General features: G+C 46.7%; 1 protein-coding gene across 8 annotated transcripts in view; it reads left to right on the top strand.

Moving 5' to 3' along the window:
* The window catches only part of SPEG (striated muscle enriched protein kinase), a 79,714-nt gene that overhangs the window by 1,266 nt on the left and 52,345 nt on the right, over window positions 1-26,103 (top strand). For 3 of the 8 annotated variants that reach the window (XM_031957986.1, XM_031957992.1, XM_031957993.1), the window contains exons 2-6: window positions 11,006-11,095; window positions 11,192-11,543; window positions 14,085-15,391; window positions 16,591-16,734; window positions 16,867-17,049. In XM_031957986.1, the coding sequence (XP_031813846.1) occupies window positions 11,006-11,095; window positions 11,192-11,543; window positions 14,085-15,391; window positions 16,591-16,734; window positions 16,867-17,049 (2,076 nt within the window). Of the gene's footprint in view, window positions 1-7,781; window positions 8,123-9,331; window positions 9,375-10,366; window positions 10,453-11,005; window positions 11,096-11,191; window positions 11,544-11,995; window positions 12,139-14,084; window positions 15,392-16,590; window positions 16,735-16,866; window positions 17,050-26,103 lie in introns of those variants that run through there. The other 5 variants (XM_031957988.1, XM_031957989.1, XM_031957994.1 and 2 more) reach the window with 5 other exon arrangements.

Here is a 26,103-nt window from a genome sequence, read left to right as displayed (position 1 = left end):
GGCAAGAGTTAGGGTGGAGGGACAGTTGTTCCATGTCTCACAATTTATGGATATTCATGTGGCCTGAACCCAGCAGCCAAGTGGGATGGGGAGTGAAGGGAAGCTGATGAGATTCAAGTCAGGAAAAGGTATTTGTTTGTGTTCAAATTTGGTTAATGTTAGATTTGAAGTTTCTGTGGGCATTTGGAGAGATCGTTACAAAAGAAGGGCGGAACTGGAGGAAGGGGGCAAAGTAGGAATGAGACCAGAAAGAATGGGGAGGGGGCTTCTGTGAGATAGTATGGGAGGCCAGTCAGCTAGAGTCCCTGGTCTGATGTTTGGAGTAAAGGGCAAATCAGGGAGTGTGAGGAAGGGGTGTTAGGGTGCTCAGAAGTATAACAAACAGATGTGTGTGTGTGTGTGTGTGTGTGTGTGTGTGTGTGTGTATGTGAGGAAGGGGTATTAGGGTACTCAGTAAGTATGACTAATGTGTGTGTGTGAGGAAGGGGAGGGAGGGTGCTCTGGAGGTATAACTGTCTAGTGTGTGTATGTAGGAGGAAGGGGTATTGGGGTGCTCAGCAAGTATAACAGACTAGTATGTGTATATATGTGTGTGTGAGGAAGGGGAGTGAGGGTGCTTAGGAGGTATAATCGACTATTGTGTGTGTGAGTGTGTGTGCGCGTGTGTGTGTATGTGCCAGGATGAGTGAAGGTCTGTGGGAACAGAATATCCTGTGGGGGCTTGGGGACTGTCAATCCTTAACCTATCCCCATGGAGCAATGACTGGAGGGCTGAGGGGTGTGTGTGCCTCATGATGATGTGGGGAGGCTCCTGTTCTGTATAGACAGGGTGGTTCTGAGCTTCTTTTGTCCATGAATCCCGAGTTTCTCACAATGATTATAGCCCAGACCAGAGAGACAGACAGAGACAGAGGAACAGAGAAAGACGCAGAGACAGAGACAGGTAGAGGCAGAGACAGAGAGAGCCAAATTGTCTGTGATTGCCAGGTACTTTGGCCTCCAGAGTTATAGCGGAGAGTCTGATTTCCTGAAGTCTTTCTGGTGTCACTTTAGGGTCCTGGAGGACGCAGGAGGGCACACCTGGGCAGGAAGTGTTGAAAAGGAATTTTTCAGAAGAGGAAGACCCCTGGCTGGGTAGTGATGTGCTTCCTGAGGGGCATGATCAGGGGTGTGATGGGGGCTGGGCAGGGAGAAGCATGAGCAGAGGAAACAAAGCTGACAGGAGGATGACAGTGGCTAGGAAGGTCATCCTGGGGTGGGTGGCACTGAGTCAGACTGGGAGAGAGACAGGTGCTGCAGGATCAGACTCTGCTGGTTGGTACCCAACTCTCTGCCTATATTCCTTAAGAGCTCCAGGCAGATCTATATCCTAGGATGCTCAGTTCCTCCAGATTGGACTGAAAAGGTGTTTGGGTTGGGGATGGAGAGTGTTCCTCATCTTCCTGTGTGTGTGTGTGTGTGTGTGTGTGTGTGTGTGTGTGTGTAGGGAAGAGTGAAGGTCTAGGGACTATCAATCCTCAACTTCTCAGCATAAAGCAAAGACTGGGAGAGCTGAGGGGATGTGTGCCTGATGGTGATGCAGGGAGAGTAGAAAAGGGATAGAGTATAATAAGGTGGTTCTGAGCTTTGGGTCATCAGATGGATTTGTATTTTCCATTTTAGCCAGAGCCCTCAGAAATTATAGAGTGGAAGCTAGGTACCAGCATCATAGAATATTAAAAATTAAGCTTAGAACAAGAAACAGAGGAGTATTATGGGAAGGAAAAAGAATATTGGGGTACATAGAATATGGGACAGATATTAGAGGAGGAAAATGGCACATTTAAGGGAATATTAGGGGAAGGGGATTCTATGGGGGAAATGCTGGAAGAAGGGACTATGGGGAAAAAAATATTAAATGAGGGAAGGGGAATATAGAGGGAAAGGAAATAATGGTTAAAGAGAGTACGGGAAAGGGCATATAGGAAATGGAGTACTGGTCTCATTTATTTCCTCTTCAATTAGCTGGGAAAGAAGAAAATAGGTTCTTAGAATTTCAATTCAACAAACACCTACTTAATATGTGCAAATCTTCATGCTGCGTGGAGTGGAGGAGGAGACCTACAAAAACAAAAGCTAAGCAGTCTTTGGCCTCAGGATGTGGTATGAGAAACTGCACACTGCCTTTGCAAGCTGAGAATCCGAGTCTGAATGTTTCTTGTATGACTTTAGTCAAGTCATTTAAGTTCTTTTGGCTTCAGGTTGCTTGAATGTAAAGAGGCTGTTGTGTTAGGTGATTTCTAAGAAGGCACAGAGGCTAGAGCACTGGCCCAGAGTCAGGATGTGTGATACAGGGCAAGGATCACATCATTAACCTCTTTATCTGCTTGAGTTTCCCCAATTATAAAATGGGGGTAATTATAGCACCTACGTCCTATGTGATGAAAATCAAAAGAAATTATATAGCAGGTGTTTAATATAGTATAACGTTAACTTTATTAAATATAATATTGTATAGTATATACTCTAATATATGAATATGGTGTTTAATAAATACTCGGTTCCTTCCTTCTTTCCAGTGGAAAGAAGTAGAAGGAGATGGATCATGGAGGGAAGAGGGGGAGAAAAGATAAGAACTGGAATTACAGGGAAAAGTAATATAGGGGAGAGCAGTTTTGGGATTAGGGAGGGGACTAAAGAATGGGATTATAGGGAAAAGTAACATGGGGGAAAGCAACTCTGGAACTAAGGAGGGGATTGAGGAATGGAATTATAGGGAAAAGTAATATGGGGGGAAAGCAACTCTGGAACTAGGGAGGGATTGAGGAATGGAATTATAGGGAAAAGTAACATGGGGGAAAGCAACTCTGGGACTACAGAGGGGACTGAGGAATGGGATTATAGGGAAAAGTAACATGGATTCTGGGATTAGGGAGGGGACTGAGGAATGGATTTTGGGGAAAGGTGCTCACAGTGTATGGAGAGAAGTTCAAGGGATTCCTTTCTTATGACCAGCCCAAGTGTAGTCCATCTGGGTTGGACTTGTCTGGATCTTCAGAGTATAGTAATGGGCATGGTGGGATAAGGTGGGAAGGCTACCTACTTACTTTTCATCACTCTTCCTTCCCCCACAAACATACATATATCCGGGTCACTTCCCCACTGTAATTAAGGTTAGCAAGTAGCTGTACATACTTGAAAAGACAGCAGAGAGGACCATTTTTAATTGGAGCTAGTCCTCAAGGACACAGAGCTTGAGAAGCCTTGAGGGAAAGGAGCTTTGTGAGGATGCAGGCAGAGGTTGGATTTCTATACAGTTAGATGTTCAAAGAATCACTTTGCCTTTGTGACCAGGGACTTGGAGGGGGCTGGAGGAGGGGGAGGAAGGAGGGCTGTGTATCATGGTAAAGTCAGATGAAAATGAACATCAAGGGCACCCTCAAAGGAGAAGTCTGGTGCAGCCCTCAATGAATACTTGATTGACAGATTGATTTAGGAAGTTTTTTTTAAAAACCTAAACAATGTCTAACTTTGGAAGGTCATTTTCAAGTCATAGCTAGTGACCTGGAAAAGCACACAGGTTCTATGGTGTCTCTGTGAGCCTCAGTTTCTTTGCAAAATGAAGTGACTGGGCTAGGTGACTTCTAAGATGCTTCCAGCTCTAACTTTCTAACAAAAGAAGTCATTAAAAAGCAACTTTCAGTCTTGTCAGGGTAGACTTGATTTAGTATACCTGGAAAGAACACTACTGAATCAGAGGAGATTGGGGTTCCAATACCTCCGTGGCTCAGTAACTTGCATATGTAAACTTGGCCCTTTCAATTTATGTGAGTTTCTGTTTCATCATCAATAAAACAGGAGGCTGGATCTCATCATTAGCATTTCCTGTTTGTGGCATATCACTTCCCTATTCTCAGACTCAGTTTCCCTACCAGTAAAATGGAGATGGAGTAGGCCACCTAAATTTCTTATTTAAATCTGATGAGATTGCCTCTAAAGCCCATTCCAGCTCTAAAGCTGATGGAACCATGGATTGCAAAAAAAAAAAAAAAAAAAAAAAAAAAAAAAAAAGGATGAGTTTAGTTACCACATGGTATAGGGGTGAAACAGGTTTGGATTGGTCTGATTGTATGTATAGGAGCCTCAGGGCATTTTTAGCACCAACCTGGAACCAAAGGGTCTGTGTTCCATTGGCTAACTGCGGCTCTGCTTTACCAGTGCTTTTGAAAGAACAGTTCAAGTTGTGGTCCTGGTACACTGGCATTTCTCAGTCTCACGCATGGAAAACATTCTAGGTTGGTATAAACAGCAGAACTTCAGGGAATTGGAGGGAATTCAGTGTCCAAATCCTTATTCCTGGCTTAAGAAAGGAGGCAGTATTCTGGCCAGGAACACTTGCCTGGCTCAGAATGCTGGACAGCTAAGGTGTCTGGCATCCCAATAAATGAGTTTACTTAGAGATGCAGTCTATGAAAGTGTTTGTGTGTGTGTGTGTGTGTGTGTGTGTGTGTGTGTGTGTGTGTGTTTCAAGGGAAATGGAACTGGAATGTAATTCAGAGAAACTGGGAGAATATTGGGGTTAAGACAATAAAAAGTAAGGAAAAGATGTAAAAGCTTTGTAGTGAGGCAAGAGGGGCTAGGAAAAAGGACTGTGGGAAAAAAATTTTATTCTTTGTGGAAATCTTAGAGTCTTGTGGAGTCTTAGAGTCTCCAACCTCCAGAGCCAGGTAGAATTCGTTTCTTTTTTCAAGATATTAATTAATTTATTATTTGTAAAATATTTTTTATCATTTTATTAAATAGTTCATTAAATTAAATTTAAAAAGCAGGACGCTGTCATGCTGGGTTGAGTAAAGCAAATACCTTGGAGCCCATTCCTAAGCTCTCGGAGCTTAGAATCAGAATGACATTCCCAAAATTTGGGAACTGAACAGACAAGAAGAGACAGGAGTGGAAAGGGATGGGGTGGGGGGAGGGAATTGGTTAAATTTATTTCTTAGCTTTGAGGTTTAGAGAGACATCTAGGATTAGAAATTTGAGAGGCAGAAAGACCTAAAAGAGAGGACAATAGAAGGAAGAGGTAAGAGATCAAGAGATGAGGAGGTGATAGGCTAAGATGAGGAACAATAAAGATAAAGACATGGTGAAGTGATGGGTAGAAATCAGAGATGAGAATAGATGGGGAAACACTCAGGATCTAAATGGAGAATTCTTCACTTGTTGCCATTTAGGGCATGCAGCTAAAAGGAAGACATTGCCCAGGGCGGGATACTGGTGGGTAAATATTCATTCATTGGCTCATTCATTCAATGCCTTGGGTGCCCATCAACGTACCAGGTGCTAGGTGGAGGTGAGAAGAGGAGGAGGGCAGAGACAGAGTTGTGAGGAGCCCTGGAAGAGATGGGAGCTGCTTCAGAACCTAAGGAGACAGGAACAGAAAAGTCCCTAAGTTAGCTCACAGGGAAAACCAGGCCAGGGAGGATTGCCAGGCAGGAGAGCCAACAGTGCCCATTCAAAGAGTGCCTTCCTCTCTGTGCTTGGAATGGGAATAGGCTAGGGACAAGTTTTGGACATATTGGAATACAATGGGCCAGAAAGAATTCTAAAGGGAAGGAGGAGAGGCCGGTTCCAGATTTCCTTACAGTTTCATATTCCCTCAGTCTTCTTCAGCAATAGGTCTTGGGAAAAGGGCTTGATGATGTGAAGATATATAAAAATGAAGTATTCTAAACTCACATGAAGATCTTAGAGCTGAAGAGAATATGGGGAGATACTGAAAGAAGAGTCTGAGATCTAATGGGATAGAAATGAGAGAGAGGGAGAGGGGAAAAGAAGGGAGGGAACCTTTTGAGGGAAAGAAAGGAGGCAAGTGAAGGGAAGATAAGGATAGGGGATGACCATAAGAGGATAATTATTGTAGTTCTCTGGAATCTGGAGTTCAGAGGAACTCAATGAATGTCCAAATTGGTAGAATGGGAGTGAAACGGGAATAGCTCCCAGAGTTCTGCTTGGTAAAGAACTATCATTAGGGAAGACAGCTGTGTCAGTAAGACCTGTTTGGAGTAGGTCCCAACTTGAGAGCATGGTACAAGCAGAGCTACGAAGGGAAAGAAGGCTGAAGTTAGGGGCAGCTTCTAAGCAGGAGCCCAGCCTAGTGGGGTGAGGCAGCCCTGGGGCTCTGTGGGGCCCAGCTGTCCTGCCACTCACACCTGCTGCCCAATAGCTATTTTTGACATGGAATGTGCCAGCCCCTAGGATTCTCCTGGGGCACAGGGGCTCAGGTTACCTCTCTCCCCCACTCCACTCCCCTCTCTGTGGGAGGGTGTGTGGACCTAGATGGGTGTGGACCAACACTTTTGCTTTCATGTGTCTTTAGTGGGTACTGGTATGGGCAGTTGTACCCTCCTTGGGCCTGGGGTATAGACAATATACTGTGTCTGGAACCAGAGAACCCAAGTTCAGATTTTCATCCTGCTACTCATTAGTAGCTTTATTAGCTGTGACATCTGGCAAGTCATTCAACCTTGCCGAGCCTCGGTTTCCCCATCTGGTGAATAAGGGGGCTGGATTTGGTAGCCTCCAAAGTTCTTTTTCTAAGTCTATGATTCTATGAACCCATGCTCTGGTTCACTTTTCTGAGCAACATCTACCTCTGAATGTCTGTGAAAATTGCAGGCACATGCACGTGGAAAACGATGAGGTTTCCAAGGGTATCTTGTGAAATTGGTCTCACTATGTTCTAAGTCACACTTCTTATTTTTATAGCTGCACTGGTTCAGACTCTGTGTGTGTGTGTGTGTGTGTGTGTGTGTGTGTGTGTGTGTGTGTGTATGTGTGTGTGTGTGTGTGTGTGTACTCTGTGAAGTACATAGAATATATATTTGTATTGTTATTTTAGCATAGCCACTGTATGTACCATATATGGCCTGTAGTTGTGTGATTCTGGTTCAGTGGTGTGTGTGTGTGTGTGTGTGTGCGTGTGTGTAACAGGGGTAGGGGATATGCTCTAGGAGGTTGAATGACCAGAGATGACCATCCTTACAAGGGCCCTTAGTGTGAGCTGGTGCATCTTCTCTGCTGTTCACTCAAATACCTCCGGCAGTTTCTTTTATTCTCACCTCACTGCTCGGCCCCTGAAGCCTAGGCTATACCTAGGCTTGGAGGACAGTTCAGAGACTTCTAGATATGTTCGGTTTAACTCCTTTTTCTGCTGGGATGCTCTAGGAGGATGGATACTGCACTGTGACCTAGAGGCGCAGTCCCCCAGGCCAGACATACTGCCCCAGGCTGGCGGGAGCCAAGGGGATAATAAGCTTGATAACCCACATGACCGCAGCATTTGGGGGTTTACAGAGAGGTTTCCTCCCAAGCCTGGCACTAGGGAGTGCAAGGACTGCATTCCGTGTGGGCTCCAGCTCCGTGCTGCTTAGACCCCGAGACGAGCAGGGGGACGCTTCCTTTTTGTAGGACTTGCTTGGACTGCAGGGTATGAAGGTCAGGTGAGCTGGGGGTCCTAGCTATGCACAGCAGCGCCCGGGCTTGGAACTAAGGCGTGAGGTTCAGGCCACATGGAGCCCCCTGGGCTACATCCTGATGACTCTGAGCCAATACCTTGCCTTTCCTGTGCCTCAGTTTCCCCATCTGCTCCAAAGGAGCAAGTAAGCCTTTCCCTTTGGTCTGGGATTTGTGAGGGGGGGAGGAAGGGGGTTGCGCAGAGATCTGTGGTGGCTATGGGGGGGGGACCCGAGCTAGGGCCGCCCCGGGAAGAGAAGAAAGGCAGGTGAGATGGGGAGCGGGGGCGAGGGTGAGGGGGTGGAGTAGGGTCCGGGGCTGAGGTCCCAGGAGCAGGGGGAGGAACAGGAATAGGTTCCGGGCGCCGCACCCGCACCTGCCGCCCGTCCGCCTGCTCTCTCCGCTCCGGATTCCGCTCCGGATTCCGCTCGCGATTCCCGTCCCGGGAGGCTCCGGGGGCTCCCAGACTGGCTGCAGAGGCGGCTCCCGTTCGTGCTCGGCTCCCGCGGTCGCCCCCGGCTCCTCCTCTGACTCCGCCCCCGCCCCCGCCTAGTCCCCTCCTGGCTCCGGCCGCCCGGCCCGGCCCTCCCCCCCTGCCATGAAGAAGCTGTGGGTGAAGAAGCGGTTCCAGGTAAGGGTTCTCCCGGCCGCGCGTGGGTGGGGTGGGGGGGCCGAGGGCCGGGGCGCCGAGAGGCGGGGCGGAGGCGGGGGCCCCAGGGAGGGCTAGGTGGGCATCGGCCTGGGCCCTTCCCAGGGCGCCGCGGCCTCGCCTGGGCACCCCTTCTGCCCTGGTCCCTGGTACAGCCTGCAGCCTGGCTCCCCGCGGGGCCCGATGCCCCCTCCCCGCGCTGCGCTAGCTAGGCCCATCCCCCACTCCCTTCTCCAGGACCACATCCCGGTACCCCAGGGTGTCTAGCACCTTTTGCCTTTCTGTCCACAGCTGCCAGCAGCCTTCCCCCTCTCTCTTTTCTCCTCCCTGCTCTGATCCTTTTCATTGCTGCCCCGTGCCTCCATTCTGCCTACTCCCTTCCTGTGGGGTGATTCCATCCACCTTTGCGATCTTCTGTTTTACCGGATTTCTAAATGCTGACTTCGCTCTCCCTAGCTGCCCAGAAGGAACTCCCTCTTCATATTAACATCCTCCTTGCCCCTGGTGACCCTGCATCCTCTCCTGCACTCACACTCTATTTCTGAGACTCCCATACCTTGATTCCATGTCTGATGTCCCCACCCATGTCCCTGACTCATATTTCCCTTCCACTCCCTACCTTCCCACCTTCCAGTGTCCAGGCCCTCTCCTCAGCCCCCCAACTCTACAGCCCTGTGTCTCCCCATGATCCTATACCTCTTCTTATGTAGAGCCTTCCATTCCCCATGCTCTTCTCCCTCCCTTTGTTTTTCTTTCCTCAATCCTCCTCCTTTCCCTCATTTCCTTCTTCATATGCTCCATGTCCTCCCACATCTCTGGATCTCAGAGTCCTCCAAGGTCTCCTTGTCTCCCCTTGTCCTACCTCCTTATGTTGAGGTTCTCCACGTTTCTGGGCCTAAGGTTCTTTGCTGTTCCAAAACCTGGACAGCTCACCAAGCTGGTATAAACATGTATACAGGTTTAGTGCTCTGAGGTCAAAGAGGGCCAGATGCTTAGGTAGCAGGGTTGTGGGCGTAGGGATCCCAGAAAACCCAATGAATATTTTTCTGGGAAAAGATTGGTCATTGGGTTTCCAGCAGGGAATGTTTTCCCCCAAATGCTCTTTTATTATATATTGCCCTTGCCTCCTTATGCTCCCCATTCCGTGACACAGGTCTCTCATAACGACTCAATTTGATTTTTCTTTTTCAGAAAACTGGCCACTCACGGCGGGCCTTTGGTCGATTCACCCATGGTGCGTGCGACTGTGGCTGTCCCTACTTTATGCCCCTTTTCCCAATGGTACCCTTCCCAGGCTCACTTGGCTAGATTCTCTCCAGACTCCTGGACAAGGGGTCAGAACCTTGATGATGCCTTATTGCTTTTAGTATCCCCTTGGCATTTGACATAATCCTTCAACATGAATGTATACAGCCAAGAGAGGGACAGAAGTCAGGGAGGACTAGAGTCAACTCCAGAGAGGGTCCGCATTTTCTGGTCCTCACCTCTGGGACTTCTGTTTGGCTCCTTGTCCCACTCATGGTTATAGATGTGGAAAGGTAGACACCCTCACTTTGGTAAACCCTAAATGGGGTTTACTTTCCCTTTGTAAAGATGGAGAAACTGAGGCAAAGACAGGAGAATTGGCTCAGAATTCAATAGGATTGGGGGAACTTGGAACCAAAGCCAGGAGTTTTGACTTTCAATCTAACCATTGGACTTTTTAAAGGGAAGATTGATTGTGTGTGTGTGTGTGTGTGTGTGTGTGTGTGTGTGTGTGTGAGAGAGAGAGAGAGAGAGATATTTGAGGAATAAATATTCCAGATATAAAATAATGGTGCTTCCATGGATTCAGAGGGCCTCAGAATAGTGATTTGGATGTGCTTATTTTAGGCAATGTTGTGTTTGGTATGGCAATAAGTGTGTGTGTGTGTGTGTGTGTTCCTAGTTGTTCCAGCACACAAGTGTGAGATGTGGAGTATGTCTGTATGTGTATAGGCCAAGTCTAGAATATAATTGAGGAGGAAGGGGTTGATGGGAAGAAAAAAACCTTATATACCGGGACCTTATTATTCCATGTATAATGGGAACATTTAGATAAATCCAGAGAGAGGAGAAACTAGTTGTCAGCAATGTGAGATTCTACTCCCAGGTTTCCCCACTCAGTCCCTGCAGAGCATCTCTGGGAACTGGGAAGCCCAATTTCCCCCCTCTACCCCATCTGCCCCATCATGCCCTGCCCCACAGACGCTCTGATAACAGTCTGTCGATGTCTCTCTCCTGCTGCTCCTATGGAAGCGAAGTTTTCCGCTCCTGCAGAAAGCAAAGTTACGGTAGGAAACGGATCCCTGCCCTGCCCTTCTGCTCCTCGGTCCTTCCTGAGGGTTCCCGGCCTCCTGGCCTGGCCCCAACCCCATTTGCTGGTCTGGGGTGGAGGATGGGGCTAGCCCTGTAAGTTGGTGGCTTTCCCTGAGAGTAAGGCGTGACAGTGACTGCCATTTTTCCTTGGGATGAAGTTCCTTTCTACCTCTGAATCTGAATCCCCTTAAGACCTGGGACAGTGTTGGTGCTGTAGAAAGGGACCTGGAGAATAGCAGGCAGAGGTGGAGTGGGATCAGCCCTGGGCTCCTCTAGGTGGTTGGGAGTGCTGTCAAAGGGAGGTAGGGTATGTATGGGGGGGAGGGGGTGGTGGTAGAGGGGTGATGGGGAGAACTTTGGGAATGGAGCAGGCCAGGAGCAGGGAGCTAGGGGGGCCTGGCTCATGAGGCAATGGAACTGTGTTGGGGTCGAGATCAAGAAAAGGGAAGAATTCCAGGAGAAGCAGAGGTGGTGGTACTTGTGGGGGGCAGAGAGGGGCTTTGTCCAAGAAGGTCCCTTTTTCCCTAGACTCGGAGACTGGTGAAGATGATATCAGCGATGCTCAAGAGACACAGCGCCTGGAACTACAAGATGATGGGGCCTTCAGCACTCCCACAGGTTGGTTCCTCAGAAGCCTGGGCCAGGGGGAATGCTTCCAGGAAAAGTGGCCTGTACCCTTGTAACCTCTGAGCTCATGACTTTTCCTCTTCCTAGGGGGTTCCAACACCCTGGTGGGCTCCTCCCTTGACACCCCTCCGACCTCCGTGACGGGAACCTCTGAGGAGCAGGCGAGCTGGTGGGGCAGCGGGCAGACGGTGTTGGAGCAGGAGGCGGGCGGCAGCGGTGGTGGCGGTAGTTCCCGCCGGCTCCCAGGCAGCCCAAGGCAAGCACAGGCAGCCGGGGCCGGGGCCGGGCCGCGGCACCTGGGGGTGGAGCCGCTGGTGCGGGCGTCTCGTGCTAATCTGGTGGGCACAAGCTGGGGGTCAGAGGATAGCCTTTCGGTGGCCAGTGACCTGTACGGCAGCGCATTCAGCCTGTACAGAGGACGAGCCCTCTCCACACACGTGTAAGTAATGGCCTTGGATGGCCCTGCTGCACCTCCACTTCTCCACATTCCCCTGCACTGCCCCCATCACTGGCCCATTTTCTCCCTCGCTGCTCCATCTTTCTGTGATTGACCCATTTCCCCTCCATTGCCCTATCTCCCCCTCATCCACCCCACCTCTACACGGTTTTTGCCCCATCCCACCACATCACATCTTCCCCTTGGTCTCTCATTCTTCAGCTCCCCTGTGCTCCCACCTGCCCTAACTTCATCATTACGCCCCCATTGCCTCTTGGATTCCTCCATCCTTTCCTCTCTCCCTCCCCCTCATCTCCACAGCCCTCAGGATCTCCATACCTCCTCCCCTATCTGAGTTCCCACATCATTCCCAATGTCTCCTCCCCCCTCTCTCTCTCCCCCCCCCCTTGGCCCCCTCCGCTCCTGCTGTCTTAGCAGATGCTGCTTTTTTTTTTTCCATTTTCCCTTCATATCCCTGTTCCCATTTGGCCCTTTTCTGTGAGAAACAGAACCTCTCAGCACTGCAGTTCCCAGGAGAGTGGGAGAGAGAAAGGGAAGAGAGCAAGAGAGCTGCTGGGAGAGAGAAGAGAGCTTGGTGGTAGGGGAGACAGAAGGGGAAGGAGGGAGGGCAGGAAGGGCAAAGGGAAAGAGCAAGTCAGGAGACAGGGGAACGGTGGGGAAGGGGCAGACTGGCTAGGCTGTGTGAGGGGAGAAGAGGCAGGTTCATGAAGGTGAGGCAAAAGAAAGGTTCTCCCTCCTTTTGGGGAACAGAGAGGCCAGGGGTGAGGAAATGTTAGTTAGCATGGGGCTGTTTTTTGTGGAGAGTATAGGGAGGAGCTAGGGGGTATGGGAAGCTATTCTGGGAAAGGGGCACAGAGTGACACAATGTGGGGACTGTGGAAGTTGATGGGGAGCGGCTGGTGCTGGGATGGGGGATAGTATTTTGGGAGATGGGTGGGGACCAACTAGTGATACAGAAGGTTTTTGTTTGGGTCTATGGGTGGGTTGGGAGGAGGAGGGGGGAGAGTGGTTGTTGATGGCAGGGGCAGGAGGGTTGTTTTGCATATGGGTGAGGGTTGGTGGGATAGGGGTGAAGTGGTAGGGGGAACTTTCTGATTTAGGGGAATCTTGTGCTAATAGCATTAGCTAGGTGGCCCTTCTGCTTGGACATGCCGGCTCCTGTGGCCTCCTCCTCAACAAGGCCCCAGCCGGAGCCTGGAGTTGCTATGGCAACCTCCCAGGCACCCATTTCCTTAGTGATGTCTGTGGCACAGAGACCAGCCTGGAGCTGGGCCTGGAGCTGACTTGCCAGTAAAAGGGCCTTCTCAACTCTGGCCTCTTGTCTCTCCACGCCACATTTCATTTCCTGGGATAACTCAATGGGATTCCCTATCTTGTAAATACCTCCTTTTCTGAGAGAAACCAGCCCTCCCTCATCTTCTTCCCAGAATGCTCTGTATTCCTGTTGATGTTATCTCTAGTCTTGTCTCCCTCAAGGCACCTTGTCACCCTCCCCCATGACTCCATCATTATACCCATCACTCCATTAGGGGTTTGGCACTAGCACACAGGGGTCAGGCAATCCAGTTGCTCTATAGATTAAGGTCCCTACTTTGTGTGTGGCCCTGATGTAGCCCTGCACTGGGAGTGATGTGACCTAGGAAGGATAGTGATGTGACCCCCCGAAGGATGCTCTGGCTTTCTTTTGAGAAGCACGCCCACTATGTCTGCTCATTTTCCCTCACCCTAGAGATAAGAGAGCATTTTAAACAATGAACCCTCACTAATTGACTTGTAGGGTTGAGGTGGGCAAGATCAGGTCCAGTGGAGGGCTGAGATGTAAGAGTTGCAAATCCAAGACCTTGAGTCATCAAGATCCTGTTGGCCGGAGGTCTTGGCTGATCCCTTGGGATTGGGCCCTGGCAGACCCGTGGCAGCTCTGTGCACTGCCCCCAGGAGTAGAGTGATTACTGATCCATTTCTCTGAAAGGATTGTGGTGGGATAGTGAGGCAAAGACAAGGAGATAAGTCTCCTCTTAGGAGCTGCAGTGGAGGGGAGAATCTCATGGTTGAAAATGGTGGCAGGTCTGGAAGGGTTGTATTCTCTTCAGGTCTTTCACTAAACTCAGCCTCCTTCTCTCCTTTCCCTCCCTCACTTCATCCTTCAGATCCTTAGTCTTGTTCTTTTCTTTCCTTCCTGTTCAGTTCTCTCTCTGCTGCTTGCCGGCTTTGGTGGCTGGGGAGAGAAGGCTGGCCAGGATTACTGGGGCCAAAATGGAGTTTATACCTTTCTCCCTCCAGCTTGGTCCCTAATACTCAGAGCCAGCCTTTGTCTCCCAAAGACCCCGCCCGGGCCCAAGTTCCAGCTCTGGCTGCAGCCTGCACACAGCAACCGATGGGATCCTAGAGGGAGGGATGGTTGTTCACAGCTAGGATGTCCTGTCTTCCTTCCCTTGGGGCTCTTGCCCTGTGCAGCTTTCCCAGAATCTGTGTGTGGAAGCCCCATCCCTTACACCAGGTTACTCTTTCTGGCTTGATTTGCAGCAGTGTGCTACAAGGTGGGATTCGAAGGGAGGACCCTGACCCTCAGCCCCAGACTGCCAGTGAAGCTCCAAGACGGCCTGCCCAACCACCTCCTTCCAAATCGGCTCTACTCCCCCCACCCTCCCCGAGGGTGGGGAAACGGCCTCCCCCCGCGCCTGGTACACAGCCCCCTGCCACCCCCACCTTGCCCCATAGGAAGCTTCAGGAACCGGGGGCACTGGACGAGTTGGAAGAGAAGAGGGGCAAGAAGCCCAAGTCATCAGGACCCTCCCTGGCGGGCACTCTGGAGTCTCGCTCCCAGACCCCTCTGAGTGAAGCTTCAGGTCGGCTTTCTGGGGTGCGCTGCTCCCCACGGTTGGTACGTGCTGGCTCCCGGATCTTAGACAAGCTGCAGTTCTTTGAGGAACGTCGTCGAAGTCTGGAGAAGAGCGATTCCCCGGTTCCTCTGAGGGCATGGGTTCCCTTGCGGAAGGCACGGTCCCTGGATCAGCCAAAGGCCGAAGGCGGGCAGTGGGACACCCCGGGGACCTCAAGGGAAGAGTTACGGGATGGATCCCGGAGCGAGCTGGGCACTGTGGCAGAGAGGCGCTGGGCATTTAGGCAGAAGGCAGCTTCACTGGATGAGCGGGTCCGGCAGCGTAGCCCGAGCCCAGCCTCTGACCTAGAGCTCCGCTTTACCCAGGAGCTGGGGCGCATCCGCCGCTCGGCCTCCAGGGAGGAGTTAGTTCGATCTCATGAGTCCTTGCGGTCCACGTTGCAGAGGGCCCCATCTCCCCGGGACCCGGGGGAGCCGCCTCTGTTCTCTAGCCCCTCCACCCCAAAGACTCCCCCACCAGAAAGCACCTCCACCATCCAACAGCTGGCCCTGAGCAGTGTGGGGAGGGTTGGAGAGGAGGCAGCAGGAAAGGGCTCTGGAGTGGCCAGGGCCCGAGGGCAGGTGGGCAGGACAGAGCTTGGTGAAGGCCACCAGCAAGAGGTTCGTCGGAGAGAACAGTTCCCACTTACTAGGGGGAGGGCTATTCAGGAATCCAGGAGCCCGGAGCCCCCTGAGCTCAGGACAAAAGCACATCCCGGCCGGAAGCGGGATCCCCCGATGCAGGCTGTACGCTTCCTACCCTGGGCCGTGCCTGAGCCAGAGGGGACTGCCATCTCCCCAACCCTGGAAAAAAACCAGCCTGGGCCTGAGGCAGAGAAGAGACTGAGAAGAGGCCCCGAGGAGGATGGACCTTGGGGGGCCTGGGATCGTCGAGCACCCCGTAGCAAGGGCAAAGGTCATCATCGGACACGGCCTACCTCACCTGACCTTGGTATGGTCCCATGGGGGTTGTGAGAGGACATGGGAAATGGGGGGACAATATTCAGAGGGTAATTCAGATGCAACTTACCTCACCTGACCTTGGGATGGTCCCACAGGGGGATGTGAGACAGCATGGGAAATGGGGGGACAATATTCAGAGGGGAATTTGGACACAACTTATCTCACCTGACCTTGGGACGGTTCCACAGGGGAATAGGAGACAGCATGGGAAATGGGGAGATAATATTCTTTTTTTTTTTGAGGGACTCCTTCTTGCCTCTTGGCAAATTTTCCAAAGAGGACAGTTTGTCAGGGGGGGCAAACTAGAGACTTTTGGAGTTGTGACTGAGAAAGTAGACCACTCCCAGTGGAACATTTTGTGGGGTTTCATGCTAATATCAACCACTGGCATACAGCTGGTGAGACCAAAAAAGTGCAGGGCCCATATGCCAGTAGTGTTCTTTGGACCTGGTAGAATCTCCTTTTTCTTTCCCATCTACTATTCCTACCTCTCTCAGTCTCCTCCAGGCAGAAATGATTTTTCTGGTGGGAGTGCTTTGGTGGTGAAAAGTAGGCAAAAAACAAGGGGCAGATCATTCAGATGCCCAACTCACCTTTTCTTTCTTTCTGCTGTTATGCTTGATAAAATACCTTGAGGCCATTGGCTATGGTTCAGGGTTTTTGGCGATGTCATTATTTAGATCTTGGGGTCCAGAGTATATGAGATTAAAAAGAGAGATTATAGTGAGATGAAGTCTCTAACACTCACTAAGTATTTACTGGGCACCGACAATGTGCAAGACTATTGGGGAGACATGTCATTCTCTCAGCCTGATAGGCTCTTCCTTCTCTGCTACCTTTTCCTCTGCCTTCAAGGCTCTGCTGAATTCCCTTGCAGAGGGTCCCCAGACCTTCCCAGCCTCCCCCTCCAGGGCACCGGCTACCTGTGCCTCTTGTTTGGTGGTCTTGGGACACCTCTTACACTGTTCTCTTGTTGAACCCTTGTATTGATTCCTAATTTTTCATGCCTTTTCTTGCTAAGTAGGCTGTAAACTTCTTGAGGGCAGAGCGTGTTGATAATACTTTGTATTTTCCTTGACATGGATGAAACTTTGTATTCTCCTCAACATCCTGTACAATACAATGTAGCAGATACGGTCTGTGTTTTTACAACTTTCTTGATTTCTCTGAATGCTTCTGTGCCTCCAGAGTCCTCGGATGACTCCTATGTCTCAGCTGGAGAAGAACCTTTGGAAGCTCCCATCTTTGAGACGCCGCTGCAGAACGTGGTAGTGGCTCCAGGGTTTGACGCGATGCTCAAATGTATCATCACAGCCAATCCCCCAGCCCAAGGTGAGCCCTGGGATGTGTGAGTGGGGCTGTGGGGGAGAGATGTCTGCTTGCCCCCTCGAGATACCCCTGTGAGGGGAAGCCAGTTGGGGCTCAGGGTCCCAGAGTGACCTGTCCCTGGTGCTTTTGTTGCAGTGTCTTGGCAGAAGGATGGAACAACTCTCCAGAACAGCGAGCGGGTCCTCATCCGGGCTGAAGGGGAGCGGCACACTCTGCTGCTTCAGGAAGCCCGGCTGGCCGATGCTGGTCACTATACCATCACCGCCACCAATGAGTTGGGCCAAGCCACCTGCAATGCCTCTGTCTCTGTTGAACCCGGTAGGAATCCGGCAGGGCAGGGAGTTGGGAACTTTCTTTTTGTTTTAGCTTTTGGGATGGGGATGGTGGGGGAAATGGAAGGGCTTTCTTCTTGAGTCAGGAGCTCTTGATGAGGTCCACAATGATAGCGTGACTGTTGTGGCCAGTTAAGGATTTGGAGGGCCTATCTAGCTCATTCTATTTTTAACCTAGAATTGAAGCTTTTTCTGAGGTATATGTGTTATTATGTATGAAGCTTTTTATATATGTAATATATAAAAGTTTAATTTCAAATGCCAGCAGACTAATGAAAAACATTTAAAAATGTCCACTGTGATGTAGTGGGAAGAATACTAAGTTTGAACAGAGAGAACCTGGATTCAGATTTTTTCTCAAATTCCTGTGTGATTTTAGACAAATTACTCAATTCCTCACTTGCAAAATGAGGGAGCTGGACTAGATGGCTCCTAATGGTTCTTTCCAGTTCTAAATCTTTAAGAGGTAACTTTGTGTTATAGATTAAGCCGTGCCCTTGGAGCCAGGAAAACTTGATTGCAAATCTGGTTTTGGCCACTTATTAGCTGCGTGACCCAGGGTAAATGATGAGGTTGGTCTCAATGGCTCCTCCACCTCTAAATCTATGACCCTATAACTGAGTCTCCAGCATGGATATGAGACTGTAAACTTTATGAATGTCTTGGGGCCTCCACCTCCCTTTCCCGACCCCCATTTCCCTAATTTTAGTATCACCAGATCCCCAGGGTTCACTTATTTAGAATTCTCTCCTCTCAAAGGAGGAATAGATCAGATGAGGTCATTTGTATCAGGAATTTGCTGGAGTTTTTGGTTTTGTAAAGAAATGTGAGAAGGGACCTGGTACACCAGCTGAGCTGGGAAGAATTTTCTCTGTGAGTTTTTATTTATAGACCTGAATCCCTTGGATCAGTCTTTGATACCATCATTCCTCTAAAGCCCTTTGAGATCTTCAGATCCTTCTATTTAGTTCTCTTTGTCTAAGTGAGAGACATAAAGCTTTCTTTCTTCCTACGCTTTGTTTCTTACTTTCATGACCCTGGCCTCTGTTTTCTCATCTGTAAAATGAGAGAACTGGGCTAGCCTCCTTCTGAGATCCTGTCATAATTTTGGACTCATTAGCCTGTGATCCTAAGTAATGCACTATCCATGTGACTTGGGGCAAACAGCTTCCCTTCCCTGCTTTCCTCATCTCTACAGGGAGCAGCTTGGTCTAGAAGGTCCCTAAGGATTCATCCTTCTGGCCTGATGTTCTTAGATCCCTTCCTTCCCAGATATGAGCTGGTCCTCATCTTTGGAAAGAGATTTTTCTAGGTGATCTCTAAGGTCTATTTCTTCTCCCAGGTTCTGCTCATTCTACTCATTACCTATGTGACCTTAGGCAAGCTGCTGCCCCATTGGGTCTCAGTTTCCTCAAGGGCATTGTTGACCTCAAAAGTTGGAATGTTTTGTTCAAGGTCACACAGGTAGGAGGAAGTCTCAGTGGCTGCCCTTTACTAATGGAGATTTTTTTGGGGGGAATATTTTATTTTTTTCTCAACTATATATATAATCACTTTTTAATATTCATTAAAAATTTTTAAGTTCCAAATTCTCTCCCTTTCTTCCTCCTCTCCCCTCTCTCTGAGATGGTAAGCAATTTAATATACATAATATATGTACAATCTTGCAAAACATTTTATTAGAGATTTTTTTTTAGAGAATTAACAAGATACCCTTCAAATCATACTAGCTAGGCAATTCCGGGAGAAGATAGGCTCACTCAATGTTGTTGTAATCATGGTAATTTACAAGCTTTAAATTAAGAGTAAATTTTGCTCTAAAATCCTTGTGAGGTCGGCACTGCTAATGTTTATAAATCTTCAAGTACTGTGATAATGTCTTGTATTATGAGGAAACTAATGCTTGGTTAAGGGTTAAAGGACTTTGCCAAAGTTGTACAAGTACTTCGGAATTGTAGAATCTTAGAATTAGAAGGAACCCTTAAGGTCTTCTAATCTGACCCATACTGGGACTGGCGTAATCCCTGTAACATTTTGATAAGGAATCATTCAGAAACTATCTGAAGCTAGGTGGATAGATGTGATCCTAAGCAAGTCACTTAATCTCTTTTTGCTGCTGTTCCTCATCTATAAAATGGGTGCACTGGATCCAGTGTTTCTCATTTTTCAATTAAAGCTTTTTATTTACAAAACATATGCATGGGTAATTTTTCAAAATGGACCCTTGCAAAACCTTTTGTTCCAAATTTTCTCCTCCTTCCTCTCACCCCCTCCCCTAGATGCCAGGTAGTCCAATACATGTTAGATACGTTAAAAGATATGTTAAATCCAATATATACATACATATTTATACATTTATCTTTCTGCACAAGAAAAATCAGATCAAGAAGGAGGAAAAACAAAACTGAGAAAGAAAACAAAATGCAAGCAAGCAAGAGAGAGTGAGAATGCTTTGTTGTGGTCCACATTCAGTTCCCACAGTCTCTTCTGTGGTTGTAGATGGCTCTTTTTGTCACTGAACAATTATAACTGCTTTGAATCATCTTAGTGTTGAAGAGAGCCATGTCCATCAGAATCAATCATCATATAGTTTTGTTGTTGCCATGTATAATGATCTCCTGGTTCTGCTCATTTCACTCAGCATCAATTCATGTAAGTTTCTCCAGGCCCCTCTGAAATCATCCTGGTGGTTGTTTCTTACAGAACAATAATATTCCATAACATTCACATACCATAATTTATTCAGCCATTTTCCAATTGATAGACATCCATTCAGTTTCCAGTTTTTTATCACTACAAAAGGGCTGCCACAAACATTTTTGCACATGTGGGTCCCTTTCCTTCCTTTAAGATGTCTTTAGGATATAAGCCCAGCAGAAACACTGGTGGATCAAAAGGTATGCACAGTTTGATAACTTTTTACCAGAATGGTTGGATCCAGTGTTTTTCAAGAATATGGCAAATAAAAAAGACAAGTTCAAGAAACCCCTTAACAATTCTTAATACCCTGGAGAAAGAAAAGGCAAACTACTCCATGGGGGAACCCAGGTGTGACTAAAAAACAACATAGGTCACCTTGACCTAAATCTTGGGGAAAGAAAATGGAAGAACAGATTAATTTAGGTCTTGGAGCTACATAGAATTGGGGAAGGGGAGGATTTCTCTCATCTCTACCTCTGCTCAAAAAGTGCTTTAAACTTGTCGCATCCTTCTTAGGTAATTTTCATTCTTTCCCTGCCTCTAGACGAGGTGGATTTTCCTGTAAAAAAGTTGTCTTTGCCAAAAGGGGCCCAGTCTCAGAGCATCTCCTAGCATAAGGCACTCCACCCAGCCCAGAATTCTAGGGATGGGACAGCTGAAAGAGCTCAGAGCAAAAATATAATAGTGATGAGTAGAGGTCACTTTGTTTTCTATTTTTATTAAAAATTCTTACTTGGCCTCAGCCCAGCTTCTTTTGGTCTGAGCCCAGTTTCTTTCTAGTGAGGTGAAAGTACAAGGCCCATCCTAATTTGTGCAGCCCAGGCAATTCAATTAAGCAAGTATGGAACTCGGAGAATCTATTCTGTGACCAATCCGGTACAGGGCCCTGTATAAGGATCAAAAGGACTTGCTGTAATTGTCCATGCCTCAGAGGAAGCTAAGAGTCTGGTTGGGGAGATAGACTATTACAGAGCAATAAAGATAGAAAGGGCTGGAGTTATCAGAGAAAATTTCATAGGCTCTGGATGGCTGGGGAAGAGTGGGGAAGAGCATTTCAAGTAGGAGAGACGGTATAAAGTGAGCTGCCCTATTCTATTTGATAAGCCTCCTAGGAGAGGAGACATTACAGTCTTCCTCAGTCACTTCTCCTAGGGTGTCTACTTCTTGTCAGAAGTACTTCCTGTTTTTAAGTCATAATCCAAATAAAATCCTTCCCGCTACAGTTTCATCCCAAATAACGGATTGTGTCCTTGGGGAGAATGAAGAATGTCTACTGTTGATTTTCTGTGTTAAGACAGATCTTTTCAAGATTTAAAACTCCAGATTCAATTCTGCTTATTGTTTTTTTCCTCTCAAGAATGCATAGTCCTAGCTCTTTCTGAGTCACATTTCTGAATTTTCTCTTGCTTCTCTGCCTCCCTTTTGCTTTCTCTCCCAATTCTTCATGTCTTAGATTAATTGTTGGCCCCACTTTGACCCCAGGACTTTCTAAGCTGAAGACAAAGAGAAGCCAGCCACATGTAGCTATCTCCCACATAGTGGAAATCTCTTTAAAATTCAAACAATTTGTTAATTTAAAAAAATCAAGTTGTCAACTAAAAAAACTAATTATAATAATGCAATGTATATCTGTACTTCTTTAGAATTTGTCAAGTACTTTTGTATCAGGTATTTTTCCCATTTTATAGATAAGGAAGCAGGCTTAAAGATTTACTTACTCAAGGTGTATATAGCTAGTAATTTGTGGTTTCTAGATTCAAATATAGATTTTCCTGGTCTTGGTACGTGGGCTTGTATATAACTTGCATTCTCCTGTGACCTCCACCTTCTTTTCTCTCATTTACATCTAAGAGACCTTGGAGTTCATCTAGCTGATGGGTTCCTAATGTAGGGTCTATGAATTTAAGAACAAATTAATTGTCATATCTGGGCAGCTTATTTCTTCTTCCTAAATCTGCTGCTATTCTACTTTTAAAATCTTTTTCTTTAAAAAAAAAAAAAGACAATTTAAAAAATTTTTGAAATAAAATTTTGAATTCCAAATTTTTTTCTGCCTCCCTTCTTCCTAAGACAGTTTCAAAATAGGTTATATATGTTGGGCTGTTTTCTAGATATACAGAGAGCAAAGGAATTTTACAGACTTGGAAAGAAATAAACTGAGAAAGAAAGAAACTTTCAAACCAAAGGAGTACAAATATATATTGAATTATTATAATTAATTTTTATTGACAAATTGATTTTTTTTAACAAATTGCTGGAATTTCAAAGATATTCCAGCCATGTGGGAGACAGCTACATGGGGCTTGCTTCTCTTTGTCTTCAACTCAGAAACTCACTGGGATGGGGGAGCTATAATTAACTGAAGACATGAAGAACTGGGAGACAAGGCAAAAAAAAGGCAGAGAGATAATAGAAAATTCAAAAATGTGACTCAGAAATTGAAAATTGAAATTTCTTCTAATCCAGCTCTGTCCTTCTCCCTGAAGGCATCCTACTATGGGTCCATTGGGAAATAATGACAAAGTTTAAACTAGATTTTGACCATTTAATTAATTTGAATTGAATAAGTAGGTACTTAATAAAGATTAAGTACTTAATCTTAAGTACTTAAGGTAATCTTAAGTACTTAATACTTAAGTAGTATTAATTTAAATTAAGTACATGTATATAAGGCATGGTCTTCAGTGCTGGGGCTACTAAGACAAAATTGGAAGTGTCTGGATTGTAGGCCTACTAGGGAGGAAGGAAACATTCACAAAGAGTGGTCTGTGCTCCTTCTTCCCCCCTACAGTGTTCCCACAAACAAGGCAATTCTTTGCAGTCCAGAACTCTTCAGCAATTATTCACTTGAACTTCCTACCTGCATGCAGGGCTAGATGATGTTGGGACTATATATACGTCCTCTTTCACTGTTTCACACCCAGGGCCATTTTGTTACAGTCAGATCTGGATATTTTTTTACTGTAGTCATGATCTACAGTTACATGGGAAAATATCACTTTCATAGAAGGGAAGAACCACTGTAGCTAGATCCGAGATCACCCTAACAAAGCTGTCATCCAGGGGGACTTCTATTTATTGGATGGGGCTAAAAAACATTGACTAGAATGATCCAGGGGTGAGCAGTCATGATATCCCTTTCTTTCCTGACTGGGACATTTCTTCATAGGAAATTCCCATGAACTTCTACATCCCTATGGAGCTGGTTTCTACCTGATTCTAGTTCCATAAAGTACCAGTGAGGTCCCTATGGTTTGAGATGTCACTTCCTAGCTCAGACACACACCTGTGAACTCTAGGAGCTGGCTGCACTAAGAAATTCAGAATGGCCAAAGACTGGAATGAAGGATGATGTTGAATGTAGCTATGGGTACTATATGTCTCTGAAAGTCTTCATTTAGCTGCCGTCCTTGCATATTCTGCATTTTCTCTGGAGATTCTACCCTGTACTCACCCGTGGGATCTATGGCCCCCAAATTTCTTCCTGTGCCACGCCTTTGTAACTCCTATCCTGCATGTAGTCTGGCCAAGAAGCTTGTTATTTGTATCACCTTGGGAGCTCTGCCTTCTCCATGTAAGGAAGTCAGAAGGGCTCACTTGGGAGATTTAGTCCTACTAATGATACTAAGGTTAGAATTTAGAACTGAGGGACCTTGGAGTTAATCTAATTGATGGGTTCCTGACCTAGGGTCTATGAATTTAAAAAAATTAATAAGTATATTTAAATATAATTGGTTTTCTTTGTAATCCCTATGCATTTTATTTTATGTATATTTAAAGACAATTATCTTGAGACCATGATCCCCTCAAAATTAAGAACCCCCTAAATTTCTAGTCCCAATTTTTTGTTTTTTAATTTCTTTTGAAAATTATGTATATTCAAATAAAAAAGCAAAAATGGAAAAAAATATAAAAAGACTAACAAAACAAATGATGCACATCTTCCTCTCCCCTGAGCTTATAAAGAATTGTACTTGTGTCTGTAGACATCTTTTATACTGATTGTCAATCCTGTCCCCAAAGATGTGTGTGCTTTTAACAGTAGCATTTGTTTTTCTTTTTGTTTTCATGATCCTTTCGGATCCCTCCTGTGTCCATAACATGGATTTGTTCTTGCTGTTGTTATTGGTGAATGCAGTGAGCTGTAGTGCACATTTGGCTTTTGTTCTTATTATTATTTTTTTTTTTTTGATCTGCTTGTTGTTCCTCTGCATTCACTTCATAAGTCTTCCCCAGATCTTGGTGTTATAAATGTGGCCAAGGAATGGCCTGCCTAAGGTCACATAGTAATAGTAGAGTTAGCTATCTCTTTAGTACAAAACCTTTTGTGATAGGAGAATGACATCTCGGGAGTGATGCTGACTCCCTAATCACTCACATAGGCTGCAGTTCTGAGTCCTGTAGAAGCCAAGGAGAAGGGGCTTACGCGTCAGGCTCCTGTCCAGCTCTGGTCTGGCGGCCTTCGAGGAAGCAGGCTTCTTTACCCTATAAGGCTCTGTTTCGGCCAAATGGCCTGGAGTGCAGCCAGCTGCCTAGAGCTCAGAGAGTACAGAGTGAGCCAGTAAATGGAAAGAGTGGTAGTATGGGTGGATGGGAAGATTGTCTCAGGCTAGGGGATGGAAAAGGATATAGAGGAGCTTTTAAAGGAGGTAATGGGTATATGGGAAAATAGAATTTGTAAAGAGCATGGACTTTTATGTGAAAAGGCCTCTAGGGAGCAGGTCACTCCCATAATCCCTTCTTCCTTCCCTTTTTTCTTCCCCTTTTCTCTACTATGGCAGCCAGGGACAGCTTCCCTTTTCCCTACAGGGTATTTACCCAAAGGGATTGGAGTCAGGGTCAATGGTGAGCCTGATGCAAAGGGGAGAGGGGAGAGATATGTGTGGGAACAAATAAATAGACTCTTTCTGGCCATGAGAGTTAGTGGGACAGGCTCTCTCATGCTTTTCAGCCATACCTAAATCCTCCCTAAAAGGGGTTGCTGTGTTATGGCCAAGCAAGTGTTGCTGATTTCCTTATAACATCAACTTCTGTTTTATGCTTTTCAAAGTACTTTCATATCCCCTATGGAAGGTAGGCAGAGTAAGAGCTGTTATACCATTGTGCAGATGGGAAAACTGAGCTGACAGCAGAGTATACCAGAAAGAGAACTGGAATGGAAGTTTGGAAGATGTGTCTCTGCCATGAAACATTAGGCAAATCACAATGCCTTACTGTACCTCAGTTTCCTACTTTGCAGAATGTGAGGATCAAATTATATGATCACTTATGGCTCCATAGTTAAATGATTCTATCATTCAGTGACTCGCTGTAGAGGACTTAGCATGGTGCAGCAGTATAATATTTGGGTTCAAGTCTTTCACTCAATGTCCACGTAATTTTGAACAAATCACTTAATCACTGGTCTTCAGGGTCCTCGTCTGTAAATGGGGTTCATAACACTTGTACTATCTACTTCATGGAGTTATTGTAGGGAAAATGCTTTGAACATCATAAATATGAGCTATTGCTTAAGATCCTGATGCTGAAACCTGGACTAGAACTCATTATTTCCATCCAGGATTCTCTTTACTGCAACATGGGCTGTCATTTGGTCAGTGGAATGGAGAGTGATCCCCCAAAATCCCAATATAGTAGTGAGCGAACTCTCAGAGAATCTGGAAAAGGGAGCTAGAAAGCTCTCTTGATGGAAGGGAGGAAAGAAACAAACACTTGTTAAGTGCCTACTATGTGGCAGGCTAAATGCTTTGTGAATATTATCTTTTTTGGTACATACATGTATGTATGCATGCATGTATGTGTGTTTATGTGTGTGGTCAGAGATCAGGGAGTCTTGAGGGCATTCTATTATTATTTCTATTTTACAGATGAGGAAACTAAGGCAGATAGCAGTGAAATGACTTGTCCAGAGTCACACAGCTGGGTCTGAGATTGAATCTGAACTCATGTTTTCCTGACTCTGGGACAAGTCATCACTCCCTTTTGATGGGAAAGAACAAGCTGGCTATTGAACCAAGGCTGGGGATTTCTTAATGTGCCAGAGGAGTAGAAACTATTATTACCACACTGAGAATGGTTTAGAGCTCTCAGTGGAATGAAAGTCCTAAATGGCACATGATCGCTATCTCAATATAGTTGAAAAAAATTGTCATGTAGAAGAGATATTAGGCCTCAGACGGTACTAGGACTAAAGTGTGGAAGTTTCAGAGAGTCTGATTTCAGGTCAATGTTAAGAAAAACTTCTGAAAGTTGGAATGGGTTCTCTAGGGAAGCAGTAGGCTTCCCCTCTATTTGTCAGATATAATATAGAGGAGATTACTATCCAGATTCAGGGTAGGAT

This window comes from Sarcophilus harrisii, chromosome 3 (assembly GCF_902635505.1).
Source record: "Sarcophilus harrisii chromosome 3, mSarHar1.11, whole genome shotgun sequence".
Taxonomy (NCBI): Eukaryota; Metazoa; Chordata; class Mammalia; order Dasyuromorphia; family Dasyuridae; genus Sarcophilus; species Sarcophilus harrisii.
The sequence above is the reverse complement of the archived record's forward strand: the minus strand, read 5'-3'. Positions and strand labels throughout refer to the sequence as shown.